This window comes from Eptatretus burgeri, chromosome 5 (genome assembly GCF_056783735.1).
Source record: "Eptatretus burgeri isolate ZD-2024b chromosome 5, Ebu_testis_v1, whole genome shotgun sequence".
NCBI lineage: Eukaryota > Metazoa > Chordata > Myxini > Myxiniformes > Myxinidae > Eptatretus > Eptatretus burgeri.
In genome coordinates, this window is record NC_140965.1 from 50351378 (window position 1) to 50373164 (window position 21787).

The 21787-nt window shown below is 46.3% G+C and overlaps 1 protein-coding gene and 1 pseudogene across 5 annotated transcripts in view; one reads left to right on the forward strand and one right to left on the reverse strand.

The window, feature by feature from the left end:
• The window catches only part of LOC147026419 (uncharacterized), a 118460-nt gene that overhangs the window by 26100 nt on the left and 70573 nt on the right, over positions 1 to 21787 (forward strand). For all 5 annotated transcript variants that reach the window (XM_085881831.1, XM_085881835.1, XM_085881833.1 and 2 more), the window contains 2 exons: positions 322 to 435; positions 11150 to 11260. In XM_085881831.1, coding sequence (XP_085737957.1) covers positions 322 to 435; positions 11150 to 11260 — 225 coding nt within the window. The remainder of the gene's footprint in view (positions 1 to 321; positions 436 to 11149; positions 11261 to 21787) is intronic.
• Positions 11348 to 21787, reverse strand: part of LOC147026420 (uncharacterized) — a 26994-nt pseudogene continuing 16554 nt past the window's right edge.

Sequence of the window (21787 nt, forward strand, 5' to 3'; positions counted from 1 at the left end):
TTGCCTCCTCACCACTGTCTGCCTGCCCACGCTGCACCATCACCACTGCCTGCCTGCTCCTGCTGCACCATCACCACTACCTGCCTGCTCCTGCTGCATTCTAATCTAAACTAATGCCTTTGTCCTGCATATGATTTATGAACACGTTCCACCATGAGCCTAAGATATGTGTAAATAAAATCTAGCTATAAAAAGATTAGCAGTTTTCGAGTAAATTTTGTAGGAATTTTTTTCTGTTGATGTGCAAATGTTACACAAGTTTTTTTTATTTCCAGGTTCTAAATTTTCAGTGGAAGGTCAGTATGTGAACCATATTTGCAGGTTGACGGAGGCAGGCGGAATAAGGCCACACAAAGCATCCCTCGTGTGGGCAGTGGAAAGACAAAGTACAAATGGCGACCAGGACCACCCACTGCTTGTTCAGCACCTTACACAGTGAGAGCGATTTAGTTTGTGCTATAACAGTTTTTTCAACATTTCAAGTGCTTAAAAAATAGTGCCTTGTCTCTATCAGCAGGTTCTAACTGTTCAAGCACTGTTATATCTCCATTGACTGTGATTTGCAGCTCGATCATGGCCTCTTCATGAAAATACGGCCCAGGTTTAACTTTGGTAGCCTTTGTCTCCGGCCCCAGTGCATTGAATGTCACGAGTGACATCAGTGCCATACGTCATGCCGTTAACATACAATCATTATCATGTACTTGGAGTCCCTCTCGTTTGGCCTCTGTTCTCCATTTTGTCTTCCTCTTATTCATCGTTCCTTTTCATCCACTGCATCCACACATTATATCATAAAATATAATTGAGTAACAATAAGGACAAGATAATGCATCTATTTGAGTCGTTTCTGAATGATGTCCAACCTCAAGCATATATCTACAAAGTACATATGCAGACATAGCATATGCATATTCACAACCAGATATTCACAATTTTCCTGTTTAAAGGTTTTTCTTTTTGGTTTTTTTTTAAGGGGGGGGGGGTGGTTTTCCATGCTAAAGGAATAATAAAGATTGTGTTTGCATCATAGATTATGACCAAACGGATACATTAAATAAATTTGTTGTGAACAAAGCACTGGCATGATCGCCAAATGGCTTCCATCCATGCCCACGGGAAATTTGGGATAATATATGGCTGCGTACAACCTTCTTGCACACAGAGAAAACATGATGTTGCCTCAGACTTGAAGATGCGAAATTGCGATGCAACCCCGGCCAGGGCCCTAAAGACTCGGAATGTCCTGAATGGTTTGAACCTGCTAATGGAGAATGAAGCATTCGTGGCCTTTGTTGGGTGGACAGAGGTTATGTTTCGACCCTTGTCTTTCTCTGTTTGTCTGTGAGCAGGATATCTCAAGAAGTTGTGGACGGATTCGGACGTAACTTGTTGGACAGGTTGGGTGTATAACAATGAAGAACGTATTCGATTTTGGTGAAGATCCAGATCTGAGAATTTTTATAGTGAGATTCTTCGCCATTAAGTGATGGGGCTAAAAATGATATATGACATGATGTTTCAAAATGTTATCTCTGGATTCAGATGAGAAATCTTAACTAAGGAATCACCACTGAGAGATGGGACCAGAAACGATATATAGCACGATATCTCAAAAAGTTGTGGACGGATTCGGATGAAACTTGGTGGACACGGGTGTGTTTTTAAGATGGGTGTGTTCTAAGCCAATTAGATTTTGGTTCAGGTCCAGGTCCAGATCCGACCTATCAGTGGGGTACAAAACGTGAACTGTTCAGCCTGGCAGAGGTAAGCACTTGCCGAAGGAGAAGGTATTGCACTTGGGTCTGTCCCTGTCTTTCTGTCTGTCTTTGATTGTTTGTCCGCACAGAACTTTCATGTTTTTCTCTGCAACCACTTGGCGGATTGAGACGAAATTTTCACCATTGGTGCGACTGCAACAAAATCTACTCATGTCGAATATTTAAATGATAATTATTTCATAGGTCACATGTTGTGGCAGCCATGTTGGAAAAACGTAAAAACTTTAGACCTCTGCATCAATGAAACCGCACGTAGCAAGTACTCCTCATGGGGAATGAGTGTAATTTTTTATGACATTATAGGTGCCTTCGTTATGACGTCATAATTGCAAATGTAGAACGCGACATCCAATCAATATGAAAATTTTTGAGGGTCATCTCCAGCATAAAATAGTCCACAAAAAAATTGGGGTGACGTCATCGGTCATGTGGTTTGGCAGCCATATTGTTTAAAAAAAAAACAAAAACCTTCAAAAATCTTCTTTGCCGAAACTGTTGTTAGATTGAGGCAAAACTTTACACATATGACCGCCGATGTATGAGCAACAAAAGGTTCACACACATGACGTCATAGGTCCCATGGTTTGACAGCCATATTGGATTTACCCTAAAACATATAAAAGTTATCTTCTCCACCACGGCTGGACAGATCGAGTAGAGACTTCACACAAATGTTCCCCAAGCCTTGGGGATACCAGGGTATTCTTGAATAATTGATAGGTCACATGGTCTGGCAGCCATATTGTATTAAGTGAAAATCTTTGAAAAATCTTTTTTTTTGAACCGCTTCATCAATTGACGTGAAACCTCACAATTATGATCTAGTAGTGATGGGAATATAGGTTATAAGATCGGACGCATGATCTCGTAGCCAGAATTATTTATTTGTTTTGATCTTGGTTCTTTTTGAATTTTTTTTTTTTAGATCCTCGTGGAGGATCTCTGTTACTCACATTGTTGTTCTTCATCTTCTTCTTGTGGACTTTTTTGTTTCACAGCCTACAGTTTACATCGAAACTTCCTGAAACTTGGCATATATATATGTAAAAATACTCTGCGCAGACAGTAACTAGAGAATATTGTACTTTACGGTACTTCTACATATCGACGGTCCCCTGTGCCAGTGCGCATGCGCAGCCTGAGCTGGAGCCAGGGATGTTGTGGGTGTTTCAACCTGTTCAATACTTGTTTGATTATTGTCGTTCCACGCTAATAAAGTGGTCGAACAAATTGAACTCTGTTCTTATTTATAATCAAACAACTTGATGCAGTCGAGTAAAGATCGTCGGTGCTGAGGAGGACACGACTGGGTGAAAACGGACCACGAGAACGTCGACAGTGAGTTTGGATTTCTCGGGTACTGTACCCAATCTTCGCCCCCAGGACACTGTACACACGTGTGCATCACCGAAAGTAGAACGTTTACTCCAGAATAACTGTTCCTATGGCACCGGTGGAAGCAGAGTGCCCGATCGAGGGTTGTGACTAGATGGCTACACACGCAGAGGCGGCAGTGGTGGCCGCCATGTTGAGTATACACGCCCCTGTGCACGTCGCCGCCCCCAGGGCGGCGAGCTCGAATGCCAAGATGGAGAAACTCAAGCGTCCCTCCATAGCACTGGCCGGAACGGGCGAGGCCTGGTCGTACTTCATAACCCGCTGGGGCGAATACAAAACAGGTACGAAGCTTGTCGGACCTGACATAGTCACGCAGCTACTGGAGTGCTGTGAGGAGGAGCTGAGAAAGGACCTCACTCGCGCGGTGGGTAGGAGCCTCGTGGGCAGCGATGAAGAAGACGTCCTCGCCGCCATGAAGGCGCTCGCCGTCCGGACGGAGAACACGATGGTAGCTCGAGTGGCCCTGTCTAACATGCGGCAGGGACACGAGGAGCCTGTCCGGTCGTTCCACGCCCGCATCAAGGGGCAGGGGGACACGTGCAAGTATGAAATGAAGTGCACCAAGGCGGGGTGCGATCAGGTCAACGACTTCACGGAAGAGATATTGCGCAACGTGGTTGCCCGTGGCATCGCGGACCAAGCAATACAACTTGACCTACTCGGTGAGAAGAACCAGGACATGCCATTAAAGGACATGATAGAGTATATCGAGGCCAAAGAGTCTGGAAAACGCTCGGCATCGCGCCTGCTTGACACTCAGATCACGGACGCGATCAGTAGTTCGTATCGGCGGGGAAAGCGACAGGACGTCCGCGCCAGAGTAGGAGCCAGGCCGGAAAAACGGAAGGCCAAGCCCGAAGGAGTATGCATCCACTGCGGCGAGGTGGGCCACGGCAAAACGCCCCAATGGCGCGCCAGACGCGCCGAGTGCCCCGGATACGGTAAAAAGTGCCGGAAGTGTGACCGCCAGAATCACCTCGACAAGGCGTGCCTGGGCGGCCGATCGGCAAGACCCCCATCGAAGGAGACCGACGGGATGTACGACGAACAGACGGCAGCCTTCGTCGAGCTATGCACGGTCACCATGGCCAGCACAGAGGACGAAATGTGCGCGCTTCCCCTCGCTCACCACCTGTACGATGATATGTGCGATAAGTGGATGAAACGCATATCCGACCCGCAGCCATACGTCAACCTCACTCTCACCAACAAGCGCGAGGATTACAAAGCGCTGGGTTTTAACCTCCTGAAACACACCCGCGCGGTAACCCTACCCGCTATGGCAGACACGGGGTGCCAGAGCTGCCTGATCGGCATTAAAGTCGTCCAACAAATGAGCTTGAGTACCGAGGACCTCATACCTGTATCCATGACCATGAAGGCCGCAAACAACAAAGGAATTCGTATCCTCGGAGCCGTGGTAGTCAGATTCGCCGGTAACAGTGACGACGCTCGGAGATTGGAGACGCGCCAAATCGCGTACGTGACGGACTCTTCAGACCGCATATTCCTCTCCCGCGCGGCCTGCATGGACCTGGGAATGATCTCGGACAGATTCCCGACACTCGGAGAGGTGAATCTGACGACCTCGGAATTGTGCGACTGCCCGCGACGTGCGGAGCCGCCGACCAAGCCGACCGCACTCCCCATGCCAGCGACCGAGGCCAACAGAGAGGCACTACAGTCACATTTACTCAGGATGTATGCTCAGAGCACATTCAACACGTGCCCACACCAGCCACTACCGAGAATGACCGGCCCGCCACTACGTCTTATGCTCAGTGAGAACGCGACATCGGTTGCCCATCACACTCCCATCTCCGTGGCCATACATTGGCAAGATGAGGTAAAAGCAGGCCTCGACCAGGACGTTCGGCTCGGCGTGTTGGAGGAAGTACCCGTCGGCACGCCGATGACATGGTGTCACCGCATGGTAATTTGCGCGAAAAAGAATGGCAAGCCGCGACGCACCGTCGACTTTCAGGCCTTAAACAAGCATGCGTTTCGCGAGACCCACCACACCCAATCCCCGTTCCACCAGGCGAGACGCGTACCCAACGGGAAGCGCAAGACAGTATTCGACGCATGGAACGGTTACCAAATCGTCCGCCTACATGAGGACGACCGCCACAAGACGACCTTCATCACTCCATGGGGGCGCTACCGGTACCTATCTGCCCCACAAGGGTATATGGCATCGGGGGACGGTTACTCACGACGATACGATGAGATCGTCGCGGACATTGGTAACAAGACCAAGTGCGTAGATGACACGCTACTATGGTCAGACACGATTGAGGGGAGCGACTTCCAGGCGGTCCAATGGCTGGATATAGGCGGCCGGAATGGAATCATCCTCAACCCGGAGAAGTTTGTCTTCAGCGCACCCACGGTGGACTTCGCGGGCTTCACCATCACCATGACCGACGTGCGACCGTGCAGCCGCTACCTGGAAGCAATCCACCATTTCCCACAACCGCGTAACATCACCGACGTCAGATCGTGGTTCGGGCTTGTCAACCAGGTGGCATACGCCTTTAGTATGGCCGAACGAATGCAGCCATTCCGGAAGCTCCTGAAAAGTGGAGAACGCTTCCAGTGGTCCATGGAGCTAGAGGACATATTCCGCGAGTCGAAAGACGTGATCGTACAAGAAATGGAACACGGTGTCCGCATATTTGACAAAACTAAGCCAACATGCATCGCCACGGACTGGTCGAAGGAGGGAATCGGATTCTGGTTGCTTCAAAAGCACTGCCGATGCGTGCCAGTTAGACCATTCTGCTGCACTGATGGATGGAAAATAACCCTGGTCGGCAGCAGATTTACACACGCGGCAGAATCCAGATACGCGCCCATAGAGGGCGAGGCTCTCGCAGTCGCGGATGCCTTGGACAAGGCGCGCTACTTCGTACTGGGCTGCGAGAACCTGATCGTTGCGGTAGACCACAAACCACTGCTGAAACTCCTTTCGGACAGAGCACTTGACGACATACCCAACCCCCGCCTCAGGAACTTCAAGGAGAAGACCCTGCGTTATCGCTTCCGCATCATACATATCCCGGGCATGAAGAACAAGGCGGCAGATGCCATGTCGCGCAGGCCGGTTGGCACCACGCGACCTCCACTCATGAACCTTCCAGATGACAATGCCACCATAGCGACCCACCTCCAACCAAGCACGCACACCGACGTCCTGTCCCTCCTACGCCAAACTGAGCCGGAGTATGACGACGACGTCGAGGAGGACAACCTGGCATGGTGTACCGCAGGCCTCGAATCATTGCGATCAGTAACATGGGATCACGTCAGGGAAGCCACCAGCAGCGATGGCGATATGCACATATTGGAGGGAATGACAATGAACGGCATCCCCGACTCAAAAATCGAGATGCCAGAGACAATTCGCGACTATCACCAGTACCGCGAGAACATTACATCGACAGATGGAGTGATCCTATACAAGGACCGAGTAGTCATACCACCCTCACTCCGCGGCGATGTGCTGAGCGCCCTACACGCTGCCCACCAGGGCGTATCAATGATGACCGCCCGCGCAGAATCCTCTGTATTCTGGCCAGGCATGTCGGCCGACATCAGCGCCACTCGGAAAAACTGCGAACACTGCCACCGGATGGCACCATCACAGCCTGGAGCACCACCAACTCCACCTATTCCGGTCGTTTACCCCTTTCAGGCAGTGTGCTCGGACTTCTTTGTACACAGGGGTGCACACTACCTTGTGACGGTGGACAGATACTCGAACTGGCCGATCATCTCAAAGTCGACGGGTGGCGCCGCCGGACTCATAAACCACTTACGTCGCGCCTTCGTGACGTACGGGACACCAGAAGAGCTCGCGTCGGATGGGGGACCGGAGTTCACCTCCACCGAGACCAGGTCATTCCTGCACAGATGGGGCGTACACCACCGCTTGTCATTGGTGGCCTTCCCTCACAGCAACTGTCGCGCGATTGGAGTTAAGACAATGAAACGACTTATCACGGACAACACCAGCCCGCAGGGAGAACTTGATACTGACGCTGTGCAGAGAGCGATACTACAATATCGTAACACGCCTGACCCTGACACGAAGATCTCCCCGGCAATGTGTGTCTTCGGCCGCCCGATACGCGATTTCATCCCAATTATCCCCGGGAAGTACAGACCGCACGACACTTGGCATGAGACCCTGAAAGCGAGGGAGGAGGCCCTCCGCAAACGTCATATCCGCACAGCCGACACCTGGGCAGAACACACCAAACGCCTTCCGCCACTTGCTGTAGGGGACCTAGTCCACGTACAGAACCAGACAGGATTCCACCCCAAAAAATGGGACAAGACAGGCAGTATCGTGGAGGTATGCCAACACGACCAATACGTGATCAAGATCGATGGCTCGGGCAGAGTCACACTTCGGAACAGGAAATTCCTGCGCAAGTTTAGCCCAGTTCGCAATGACCAGCTGCCACCCCGGTCTATCTATGATGATCGAGCAACCCGCATCACTGTACCTGCACCTGTTGTAACACCGCAACTGCCTGACCTCGACAGCGAACCCGTGACATCTGCGACGCCAACGGGGCCCACGCCGGCACTGACGTCAGTATGCACACCCCAGCGCAAGACGACACCCGTTTCAGACACGCCAGCAGCACCAGGACGAGGGACACCGCGGCGCGCGATCCTTCAGACGCCACCATCGGCCCCTGAAACCCCGAGAGCCCCATCCCCACTGGGGCCCGATGTGACACCACCAGCACCAGCAATAGGTCAACGCCGATCCACCAGAGCAACCAGCGTGCCTGCCTGGCACAAGGACTACTCCATGGAATAGTCACACGATGGGCGATATAAACTTTTGTTCATTCATTAAACTTAATATTTTGTCAGCCTTTATCTATTAACATAATAAAGACTCGGAGGGAGATAGAGAATATTGTACTTTACGGTACTTCTACATATCGACGGTCCCCTGTGCCAGTGCGCATGCGCAGCCTGAGCTGGAGCCAGGGATGTTGTGGGTGTTTCAACCTGTTCAATACTTGTTTGATTATTGTCGTTCCACGCTAATAAAGTGGTCGAACAAATTGAACTCTGTTCTTATTTAGTAACCATCTCTGATTTTGAAAATTCCTCCAAGAAAAAAAAGTTATGACGTCAAAATATCTCCACTAATGGAAATCGCCGAAAAAATTATCTCCGAAACTAGGCAAACTTTTTGAATCCTGTTTGCGGGAATCGAACAGGGCATTAGCAGAGATGAATTACCACACATATGATACATCACTATGACGTCATATCAATTTTTATGACATCATTCCTATTTTTTGACACTTTTTGTTTCACAACCCAGAGTTTTCATCGGATCTTCGTGAAACTTGCCATGTATATGCAGAAAGCCCACACGCAGGCAGTAACCATCTCCGATTTTGGAAATTCTTCCTAGAAAAAAAGTTGACGTCATAATATCGCCGCGAATGGAAATCGCCTAAACCATTATCTCCGAAACTAGGCAAGCTGTTTGAATTTTGTTTGCGGGAATCAAGCCGGGCATTAGCACAGATAATTTATCGCAAACCTCATACATTACAATGACATCATATTCGTTTTTATGACATCATCATTAAGAGGACGAGGATCTTAGCTCTTTTGAGCTTGTTTGTTTCACAGCTAAGTTTACATCGAAACTTCCTGAAACTTGGCATATATATGTAAAAATACCCTGCGCAGACAGTAACCATCTCCGATTTTGAAAATTCCTCCTCGAAAAAAAAGTTATGACGTCAAAATATCTCCGCTAATGGAAATCGCATAAAAATTATCTCCAAAACTAGGCAAGCTTTATGAATTCTGTTTGCGGGAATCGAACAGGGCATTAGTGTAGATGAATTACCGCACATATGATACATCACTATACTATGACGTCGTATCAATTTTTATGACATCATTCCTATTTTTTGACATTTTTTGTTTCACAACCCAGAGTTTTCATCGGATCTTCGTGAAACTTGCCATGTATATGCAGAAAGCCCATGCGCAGGCAGTAACCATCTCCGATTTTGGAAATTCTTCCTAGAAAAAAAGTTGACATCATGATATCGCCGCTCATGGAAATCGCTCATACCATTATCTCTGAAACTGGGCAAGCTGTTTGAATTTTGTTTGCGAGAATCAAGTCAGGCATTAGCACAGATAATTTATAGCAAACCTGATAAATCACAATGACGTCATATTCGTTTTTATTACGTCATCATTAAGAGGACGAGGATCTTAGCTCATTTGAGCTTGTTTGAATAAGGTTCACTTGGGTTTGAAGGTAGAGGAGTAGCAGCTGAAACCCAAATTCTATCCAGGTTCCTCCTGATGATTTTTTCATTGCTTTTTCTTGTTCGGGTTCCTTCTGATGACTATAATGCAGGACTGTACATGTATGGTTTTCGATTTGATTTGAATTGAATTTATTTTAATCCCATGCTGAATTCAATTGAATCACAATAAATGTCATGGGTCAGGGTCAAGTGTTCGATCAAAGCGCGGTTGCATCAAAGCGGGAAGTCTTGCTACCTGGTCATCACTGCCAGCAATTATAAAGTGGCAGTTCTAGTTATGTTTGTTATTTATTAGTTACCATCAGTCCACGAACACCACGCAAAATACACCACACAAAACAAGTCCTGGTGAGGGACTGCAATCTCTGAATGCTCTTTTTCTTATTCTTGTTCTGTTTTTGAGCTCCATCTTCGTACTATGTTTGTCTGGAGTTTATATTCCGGCATTCTCATTTCTTACCTGTTAAATATGTCATATTTATTCCTATCCTTTTTAAAATATTTTTTTTAAATACCACATTGTGGTGGCCTGGTGTTGGCGTAGTGGTTAGGGTAGCGGCTTGGGATCCAAAAGGTCCTGAGTTCAAGCCCCGTTGGCCGCTTGAATTAATACACACCAGGAGGTTGACTCAGCCTGTCATCCTTCCGAGGTCGGCAAGTGAGTACCAGTGTACTGGGCCCGGTGTATGCCCCGGTTAGAATAGGTGTACCATATCCCTGTGTCGTAAGAGGTGACCAGGGTTGCGTCAGGAAGGGCATCCGGCGTAAAACCTGTGTCAAATCATTATGCGGATCATAACGAATGATCCGCTGTGGCGACCCCTAACGGGAGCAGCCGAAAGAAGAAGAAGAAGAAGACATTGTGGTGGCATGATTTAATGCTTTCATCTGGCTATGATCAATGGTGCATCGTCACTGCTACTGAGTATTGAGCAGCACCATTGATGCAATGCGCCTATTACCAGTTCACTGGTACACATTTCGCCAACCTCGGAAGGATGACAGACTGAGGCAACCCCACCTGGTGTTAATCCAGCGGCTGATGGGGCTTGAACTCAGGAGCCTAAGATTCTAAGCCCGCCACCCTAACCACTAAGTCAACACCAGGCTTTTTCTTTCTATTAATTTAGTCATTATCTCTGCCACCGAAGGTGGAAAGAGGTTATGTTTTCACCCCTTTCTGTTTGTCTGTCTGTCTCTGATTAATAAAAAAATTCAAGTATCTGGATCTGGATCTTCAATAAAATCTAATCAATTCCTCCTTGTTACACATCCAACCTGTCCTCTAAATTTCGTCCGAATCCATCCATATCTTTTTTGAGATATCCCACTCACAGTCAGTCAGACAGACAGACAAGGGTGAAAACATAAACTCCATCCACGTTAGGTGGTGGAGCTAACTAGGACAAGATGAATTATAAATCTGATTCAGCAATTCCTTTTTTTTACCCCTTTGTATTTAACCATTTACAGCAACAAGCAGTCGTCCTTGATTAACTGGACAGCTTCCCAAAGTTGTGGAATGAGCTTGTATTGACATCTGGCCTTGAAGTCCTGTGGTTTGTTTCAAAGATTGCCTTTTCCTTATACTGACCATGCATTTTTGATATATACTTTTTTTGTCTTTTCAAACCCCAGTCCTTTGGGCTGAATCGAAAAGCTGGTATTGGTGCACTCACCCTCCAATTACCGGCAAATTCTGCAAAAAGGATACTTGAAGAATTGGAGAATATGTCTTCTCCTGTTAGGGTAAGCCTCTTTTTTTGTGCTACACTTTTCAAGCCAGCCAGACAATTAGTGGAACACTGCAACATACTCTTTGGTGTGCATAGTCTATCAAGAGCTTTCTTTCTCATCTTTTCTTAGCCCCCAACCGGGTGTCAGCCCAGATGAGGCTTGTATTTTGGGTGCTGTTAGTCCATCTACAGCCTCAACTCGAAAATGATTGGACGCATTTCCTCCATATTCGGCAATAAAATTTGGGCATGAGCACGTAAAATTATTTTGCGATCAGAGCAAATTTGGAATTTGAGGAATTAAAAAAAAAATCGCACCAATGTCCCAAGGAAGTGGTTCAGTTTGCCATTTTAATATGAAATGGACGAAACCTGTTCGAATCACCCTTTAGAATCACCCTTTAGAATCACCCTTTGGAATCACCCTTTAGAATCACCCTTTAGAATCACCCTTTAGAATCACCCTTTAGAATCACCCTTTAGAATCACCCTTTAGAATCACCCTTTCGAATCACCCTTTAGAATCACCCTTTCGAATCACCCTTTCGAATCACCCTTTCGAATCACCCTTTCGAATCACCCTTTCGAATCACCCTTTCGAATCACCCTTTCGAATCACCCTTTCGAATCACCCTTTCGAATCACCCTTTCGAATCACCCTTTCGAATCACCCTTTCGAATCACCCTTTATAATTGCCCTTTTGAATGACTGTTTAGATTTTAGAATGACCCTTTAGAATTACCCATTACAATTGCTTTCTAGAATTAAACATGGTGGGGTAGAAACGTCCTTCATTTTGGATGGATGGAAGGAAGGACATATTGAAGCGACTTCACTGCTTAAAAATGACAGGAGATATTAGTACAGGATCGTATATGCTTTGTGGAAGCATTATTTATGAATATACACTTTACCTTCACTGTACTGCAAACAACACCTTAGTTATTTTTTTTTAATTCAGATACCTTTTACCATTCCACAATCTACATGCCACCGTTTATTATTTATTTATTCATTTTACACATTACCATCTCCATAACCAACACCCAACTTTGTGTTATTCATTTTTGAGTAGTATGATTGTTGGTTTTGACTCACTACCCTCAACTGCACATGCACAAGCTCATTCAGACAACCACCCCCTGATAATGTCAGTTCTGGCACTTTTAAATCATTTTCTCATTCTTGACTATTTCACAAATCTAAACCAGTTTTATTTCCCCAATTGTTTATTACAGACCATTTAATCGAAGATTAATATTTAATTTTAAATATAAATTATTTTAATAAGGCGAACAAGTATTCTAATGAAAATGGCATCTTTGGGGTTAAAGGGTTAATTAGCTAATTAATTGTATCCTAGTTGCATATTGTTGCGAATTCGCGCCCGCCGGCGTGCGGACGGCCACGTAACTCGCATCGCAGCACGTCGCCCACCGGACGGACGATTCAGTCGTGACCCTCCGGGAACTATCGCCCGAAGCCAGTCACGGGTGGGCCTTTCGACCTCACCACAATCGTGCCAATCGGCCACCCGCGTAGGATAGGGTTGTTCGCCAAACTCGACCTACCTAAGTACCCACGCGGATGGTAAACCGGGCGATCGTACCTCGCCGCAGGTCGACTCCGGACATGAGCCGCTTGGGCGGCCCGTTCCGTACTATCGGGATAACCGAGCGGTGTTATCGTCGACCTCGACGGTTCAGATTAATTACCAGGATCTTGCACTCGCTACGAACCCTTTACGTGAAGCAGGATGGAGAGTCAATGGAGATAAGACGAAGCAAAACGGGAAAACAGTTCACATAATGCACACTTATTTCCCGGCACACGGAAAGCACGTATATACAGCCATACAGTCAAAATGCACATATAGCAATTAAAACGAAAAAAAAGCAACAACGACGCAGAGTTAATACCGACTACGCGCACACACGGCAACACTTGTACAGCTTTACTTTACAGACGGCGCCAACACACATTTACACAAAAGCAAAGAAAAGAAGCCACCCTCGTAGACAAGGTGGCAGACAGGCCTGTAGGCCAAATGTGCGCGTGACCTGGAGGAGCGGCCAGGTCCGCGAGACCGCGGGGGTCCTACCCGCATCCTCGTGACGCGTTGGCGGGCGAGCCGCAAATGTGGCCGCGCGGCTGTGCCCCGACTCCGTGCTCCTTGGTGGGTTTCGTTGGCACGACATTTGGAGTGGGGTGGGAACGGGGCCCCCTTGTTGCACTATCTCAGCGCAGGGGAAAGGGGGAATTGTTGATGCCCTGGGGGAGGAGAATGGCTGGCTGGCTGGCTGGCTTGGGTCCCGCGACGAGCGATCCCACACCGCGACCTCGTCGCCGACCGCCGTCCTTCTCGCCTCGGACCCGAGTTCCCTTGCTTGCAGTTCCACCGCGACTCTTCTCCGTTCCGCACTCTCCTCACCTGACCGACCCGACTCTCTTTTCCAAAACTCTCTCGGCGACTCCAGAACCCAACTCACTTCATTCGCCTTGTGCTCGCCTTCTTATAGGCTGGCAGGAGCAGTTAGATGACCTTGGGGGCGGAGCCACGCTCGCCCATTGGTCGGAGGAAACAGGGGCGTGAATCTCCCCTGATCCGAGAATTTTCATATATCGACTTCATGCACACGCGCCTGGAGGCGGGGCCAAGCCGCCCCGCGCTCGCTAATTGGACAGAGGAAAAGTGGGCGTGTAGCGTTTTTGATCTGAATTTTCCCTCAGAAAGGCCGCTATTTGCGCTCACGGCTCGGTGCGCTCGGCACCAAACGCCGAACAGGCCCGAGACAGCCCGCCGTTCAGTGTTCACAGGTGGTGCGGGAATGGCCGTAGAAGGAGAGAGATGAAGGTGGTGGAGGGTTTTCGGTGGTGGTTTGATGGTTATGGTGCCATTTGGGAATGGTGGTGATGCGATGATATGGGAGCGTAGATGGTGGCGGTGGCGTGGTTGTTGGCATTGTTGTTGTTGGCTGAGGGTTGGAGCGTGGTTGTAGTTGGTGATGATGGCTGGTGTGTTGGTTAAGCTGGTTGTTGTGTGATGGCGGTTGAGGCGTGGTTGGTTCAAAATAAAGATAGAACAGAAAAACGACTGACTCAAAGCGTCGCAAACCGGATGAATCACATAAATTCCCTCTATACAACGGATTTGGGCTAACTACACATGTACTTAGAGATATCTCACCTACGGGCCCTGAATGGTGGTTTGCGAATTTCCACAGCCGTAGCAATATTTAGAATTGATGTATTATAAAGGCCAATTTAGGTCTGCCAAGACAGTGTTACGGATAATGAAAAGGCGCACAGTGTCAGAATGAGTCGGTATGTTTTGTCAAGTACTTGTAAAGCTGTTTTTAAAAAGTGTAATTCCTTTAGATGTTTGTGTTGTAAAGTTTTTAGACCTTGTGAAACTTTTGTTTGTCATGTGACAGGTAAGACTTTTGTTGTTGATTGTGAATGATTGTTGGGATTTAAATCAAAGTAAATTATTTTTTTTCTCACTTGTGGAGATTGTGGATTGCAATGTGTTGGTAAACTTCTCAATGTTTACATCAACATTTGAATGGACAGAGGTCTGCTGTATCATCTGGTGTTAAGACTAATTTATATAATCATCTCATTTAATTGAAGTTGGGCATGTTTTTAGTTGTTCTATTCATATTATAGACTCAGTTAATGTTAATGATTGTGATAATAAAGAGAATTATAATGTTTATCGAGGACGCAAAGAGGATTTTTGGGTCAGGACACTATGTGCGATCTATCCTTTGGGCCTTAATGACAGACAGAGTACAAGATACTGGGTCAGTTTCTCAAGGTAATGTTTTTGGTAATGAGGATTTTGCTAATCCAATGGAGAAGGAGACCCAGGGGTCATGGGCGTCGTAGTCGGTGTTGCACGGCTCCAAAAATGGATATTTCATAGATCATTGAAAACTGAAAGGTTTTTCGGAAGGAAAGGTTTTTCATGATTTTATGTTCTTCTGAGGTCATGTTCCAAACAAGTCTGAACTAATATTCTCCAGAGTTTAGCAGGTTCATAGGACGTTCTGGAAGTCCTGGATAATAGGATTACGTTTTTTTAGAAGTTGGGGCTTGGTACTTGTTGGTGAAAGAAGGCCGCATTCCAGTGGATTGGGAACTGAGTACCCTCGTCCCTCTGTACAAGGGGAAAGGTGACCCTCTGGACTGTGGCTCCTATAGAGCAATAAAGTTATTGGAGCATGGAATGAAGGTATTGGAAAGGGTGTTGGAGAAGAGGATAAGGAAGAAGGTAAAGATTGACGAAATGCAGTTTGGATTCATGCCAGGAAGAGGAATGACAGATGCAATTTTTATTGTAAGGCAGTTGCAGGAGAAGTACATGGAGAAGAGGAGGAAGTTGTTTTTTGGGTTTGTTGATCTGGAGAAAGCATTTGATAGGGTCCCACGCGAAGTAATTGCATGGGCATTGAGGAAGTTAGGAGTGGAGGAATGGTTGATCAGAGTAGTGATGGCCATGTACGAGAGAGCACGCACAGCTGTAAGGACGAAGGATGGGAACAGTGGTGAGTTTGAAGTGAGGGTAGGAGTGCACCAGGGGTCGGTACTAAGTCCACTTCTATTTGTAGTTGTGATGGAGGTGCTGGCTCGGAGGGTAAATGAGGGTTTACCGTGGGAGCTGCTGTATGCAGATGATCTGGTGTTGATTGCAGAGAGTATGGATGGACTGAAGGAGATGAACAAGTGGAAGGAATGTATGGAGGCAAAAGGTTTGAAGGTGAATATCGGAAAGACGAAGGTGATGGCAAGTGGTAAAGCATGTGGTGAGGTGGAAAGGACTGGGAAGTGGCCGTGTGCTGTGTGCAGGAAGGGTGTCGGAGTGAACTCCATTCAGTGTACAATGTGTGCTGAATGGGTTCATCGAAAATGTAGTGGGGTGAGAGGGTCATTAACCAGTGTGGCAGCTACATTCAAGTGTAAGGTGTGCATCGAGGGAGCAGCAGATGAAGGAATTGTTGAGTTGGATCTTGGAGATGGTGTGAAGCTGGAAGGGGTGAAAACATTTTGCTATCTCGGAGACATGCTGAATGGAGAAGGTGGATCAGACTCTTCGACGGTTGCTAGAGTGAGATGTGCATGGAAGAAGTTTCGGGAACTGAGTGGCGTGCTGACAAAGAGGGGAGTGTCGTTGAAGCTGAAGGGAAAGGTGTATGCTTCATGTGTGAGGAGTACGATGATTTATGGGAGTGAGACATGGGTACTGAACATGGAGCAGCAACAAAGGCTGGAAAGGGTGGAAATGCGAATGGTTCGGTGGATGTGTGGAGTATCGTTGAGAGAGAGGAAGACAAATGATGACTTGCGGAAGATGATGGGAATAGAGTCTGTGATGGAGGTTGTGAAGAGAAACAGGTTGAGATGGTTGGGTCATGTGTTGAGGAAGGATGAAAGTCACTGGGTGAGAGGAGTGTTGGAAATGAGTGTAGTCGGAAGTAGAGGACGGGGAAGACCGAGAAAAACTTGGCTAAACGTGGTGGAAGAGGAAATGTGGGCAAGGGGATTAAGAAGGGGAGATGCAGAAAACAGGGTAAAGTGGAGAAGATTGTCATGGGGCCCGCAAAGCTAACCCCTGCTTTCGCGGGGAAAATGGCCTTTGTGTGTGTGTGTGTGTGTGTGTGTGTGTGTGTGTGTGTGTGTGTGTGTGTGTGTGTGTGTGTGTGTGTGTGTGTGTGTGTGTGTGTGTGTGTGTGTGTGTGTGTGTGTGTGTGTGTGTGTGTGTGTGTGTGTGTGTGTGTGTGTGTGTGTGTGTGTGTGTGTGTGTGGCTTGCTTTCACTGGGTCAGTCTAAACCAGTGTTGCACAAGCCGAGTGTTTGTGAAGACATTTGTGATCTCCATGATAGCAATATGATAGCTCCTGCAGATAAGGCTGCTAATAATTTTGTTGTGGTTTGTAAAACGTTTTATTAAGAGGGTTAGGCATTGATACGGTTACTTTCACTAGTATAGGAAATAGCACATATGTTCCTTGTCATAAGTCGCTCCAAGATATTATCTATGATCATCAGGAAGTTTAAGTTAATAATTTCGGTATTAAATGTAAAGAGGTAAATCTTTGTATTCCTTGGCTTTTTTGGATCCCTAAGCTTCATAAGAACCCATACAAGTGTATGTTTTTAGCGGGTGCCAGGCAGTGTTCCACAAAACAGTTATAAGTGTTAGTTAACTCAGGCTTTCAAGTTGTTGGGGAACAGTTCAACAAATATTTTTTAGCAAGTGAGAATAATTCTGGTATTAACACTTTCTGGAGCATTAATTCTTCTTTAGAGTTCTTTGATAGAATTAGATGCCTCAATATCAAGTTAGTTGAAGCTTTTTATTTCTCAACTTTATACACAAATTTGGATTTAGTTCAAGTGAGGGATTCACTCTTCAAAGTGATTGACAAGGTTTTTTTTTTTTTAACTCCTTTAATATGTTTTTATGTGTCAGGTTTGATGGAGCATTCTTTTTAAAAATTAAATACTCAAGTTTTCATTGTTTTGATAAGCAGAAGTTTAAGGATACTGTTAATTTAACTTTATTTTCAATTTTTTCAATTGCAAAAAACATTTATTTGCAAAGTTGCCAATATAAGTACAGTAAAAGAAAATATATGAAAGTAACATTTCCGAAACTTGGTGATCTCAGAAGGATACAATCAAAATAACACATACATAGGCAAATATGGAGGTTTTACAATCTCCACCATTTTATTGAATACTTTTGTCTTTTTGTGGGATAATGTTTCAACAGGTTAAGGGTAGTCCCATGGGTGGGAATTCCAGTCCCTGACTAGCGAACATTTTTCTTATTTTCTGTGAATTTTCATTCATGCAGAAACTGATGAAGGAATAGAAAGTAGGATAAGCTAAAATACTATCTCATACATGTCATTTGTTATATTGATATTTTTGTGGTTAACTATAATTTTTTTGATGGGCAGCTTCACAATATTTATCCAGATAGCCTGATTGCAAACAGGAGTGGTAATGATGTACTGTTGCTGGATATGTGGATGCATTGGTTAGAGTTGGACAGAATGGCTTTATTACAAGTGTATATCATAAAGTTGATTATTTCAGTTTCCCTGTAGTCTTGTACACCTTTCCATGAAGCAACGTACCAATTAAAATGGGTTACAATGTCTTTTCATCTCAGCTATTTGGATTTGCAAGAATTTGTTCAGTGAAGGATGATTTTGTGGAATGTGCTGCGAAAGTTTTTTTTTCCATCATGTTAAATATTTGGCTGATTGTTTGATCAGGTCTCATGAGAATGTCTTTAGACTCCATCATCACCTTTTATTTAAGTTTGGTTGGTTTTCATGTAAACATGTTTCTATTGCATTGCATTTGATATAATAAATTAATTATTTTAGTGAGGTAAATTCTTGAATTAATATGATTGATTAAACATATATATATATATATATATATATATATATATATATATATATATATATATATATATATATATATATATATATATATATATATATATATATATATATGTATTGCTCAGTGAAGGATTAAACATATATATATATATATATATATATATATATATATATATATATATATTTAAACTATATATATATATATTTAAACTATATATATTTAAACTATATATATTTAAACTATATATATTTAAACTATATATATATTTAAACTATATATATATATATATATATATATATATATATATATATGTATATATATATATATTGTGACATCCACGGGACTTGAACAGTCCCGCCAACGTAGAATGAGCCAAAACGATGGAGGCGGTTTATTTTTTATAACCTCAAGATGGCGGTTTTAATCTCTCGACAGCAAACGGGACTAGGAAGGTGGCACGAGTCGCTTTTCACTGGGTTAATAATGTTTATTTCTCTAACCAGAAATAATAAGACTCGGCAAGAGGAGGGATCCCGGGCGATTCGACGGGATGGTGGTGTTGGTTCGGGCGTGGGGAAAACGCAAACAATTCCAATGGATATACAAATCTCGAACCCTCTAAGGCGCCAGGTACACGCACGCACGCACACACACACACACACACACACACACACACACACACACACACACACACACACACACACACACACACACACACACACACACACACACACACACACACACACACACACAACGTAGCTGGTCCTGGTGGTCAGGCTGGCCCGTGGTGTCGACGCAACAGTCCCTGGATTGGCGTCGGACGAGCTGGCGTTGCGCTCGTCAGGGGCAGGAGACACCGTGGTGCTGTCGACCTCCTGGTGTCGGCCCGAGTCCGCTCACAGCCGCCAGGGAGCCAGTTCTGGCACCAAGTTGCGAGCAGGAGAGGGAGGCAGGTCCGCCCGCCGTTCGACCCCGTACTCCGAGCCAGCAGAACCCCAGAGCCAACCGAGGTGAGGCACGAGGCACAGCAAGGCCACGAGACACGAACAATCCAGGAACGAACCAGCGCAACAATCGAGCACGCTCCGACCACAACAGCCTCCACCAAAACTGGTTTTTCTTTACCGATCTTCTTCCGCCCACCTTTTTCCCGAACAGAACCTTTTTATCCTCGAGTCCTCGTCACTTCCAATCGAGCCGTTTTATTGGCCCTCCGCCGTCGCCTTCCGCCAATCGTGATCACGGGGCGGAGCCATCCGCAGCACTGTCCTGTGACGTCATGGCAAGCCTCCAGGGAATACTTACAGGGTTTACGCAGACACACTTACCCTATCCCGTCTCCTATCTAATTACGCGACAATTATCATTTCCCCCTTGAAGAAATGGACATTTACGAGACAACTTATCACCACTGAATTGCTACTTATTACATCGAGATCCTGGTAAACTCAAACAGCATGGCATACCTAATTAAACATCCTAATTACCCTTTGAATGCATACCCCCCCCCCTCAGACGTAACACTGCCCCCTCCTCTGGTACCGCAGCTCCTGCAAGGTATATCACAGGCGCTACCGTACCAGCCTTAACACTTACTGACTCACACCTAATTAACCTAACGAAATAAAGTAGGAGGGGCAATGGGCAGCGAGCCGCAGCTAACTTACCTATCCTGCTTAATGTACTACCCCTTATGGCCTTATCCTCGCCAAAACAATCATTCATTTTTAATTTTAATTTTAATTTTATCACATGAGAGCACTGAGCGAAGTTGCACTCCATCCTCTGGATCATCGCTCTTGCCCAACACTCTTACAGTGATCTGGGGAGGGGAAACAAAAGGTTCCACAAAAACACAACACTAATACTTTACATTCCTACTCTAAGCCTTAACGACACTATTCACGGAATATTTACACTTGACCGCGTACCCCATTGTATGCTAATAGACCCAGCGTTACTTGGGGAGCCAATTTTCAAATTTGCTTGCCCCAAAATTATGCGGACATCATGCCCTTGCTGCACATGTCAAGTTGTGCGGGATCGAGTGGGACTCGCACATCTTCACAACACTCACGCCATGGTCATCATCACATTTCTAGGTCATGGTCCCCATTTTAATGATGCAGGCTGAATCCTGTCATGGCCGTGGTGTGGGTTACCACAAGATGATGGGGGCATCTCAGGTGCAACCATGCCCACAGGTAAGCTTTAGTCCAACCCGGACGTTTCTCCGCCCCGCTTCCTTTGATTCCCACCCCCCTGGTGGCAATCAGCTTTCATGCCGTACAACACACTGGAAGGGGTCTCACTGGCTCCTCTGGCCTTCCTGGGTCGCCAAGGTCCTACCCGCCTTGGTCGCCCAACCAGACCCTCTCCCAGTTGCCTCCAGACACTGTCACCATTAGCCACCAGGGGTGAATCTCCTTGAAGGGGGTCGCAATTCCCGCTCACCGTGAGCCTCAGCAATCCCTGCGGACAAGCACATCATCCCCACCCACAAAACCCACATGACTCCCCCCACCCCATCGGCCTTACATGTGACACCTGCATTTCTAACACTTCACCGACCATGTCCTTCCCTGTTACCACAACATGTCCAATAAAAAAATCAACGTGTGCACCATACATTTCACTTCTTAACTTGAAACAACTCACACAGCACTTTTCCTCACCCGATCCATGCACCAGCCATTGGACAGCCACTCGTACCCGCTTTGTTACCAATTACCCACTGTCCCTATTGTCACTCTAAAACCCAGCAGAACTTACAAACCTATGCCAATTTTCCCACAATTCACTTTTTTCACCAAAGGAGGCACTTCGCCACAATCTCAGCAGCCGAGCATGGCCCTATATGCTCAGCCCGATCTAGTCTCCCCGACCCCCAACAGTGATTTCCGGACTCGACCAAGGTAAGGGCACCTCGGATAGACCTGGCGGTTCAGCAGGAGGATTCATCCTCTCCGGGCTTGAAAGTCTATTGGAGGGTCTCTCCATCGCCGAGTACCGGCAATATCGTTGCATGTGTCCTCTTCGCCCGCACCGGAAACAACTCCCCATAAAAGGCCCCCGTGGGTATCGGTGTAATGTCTCTTCCGGTTCCGGACCCCCTCG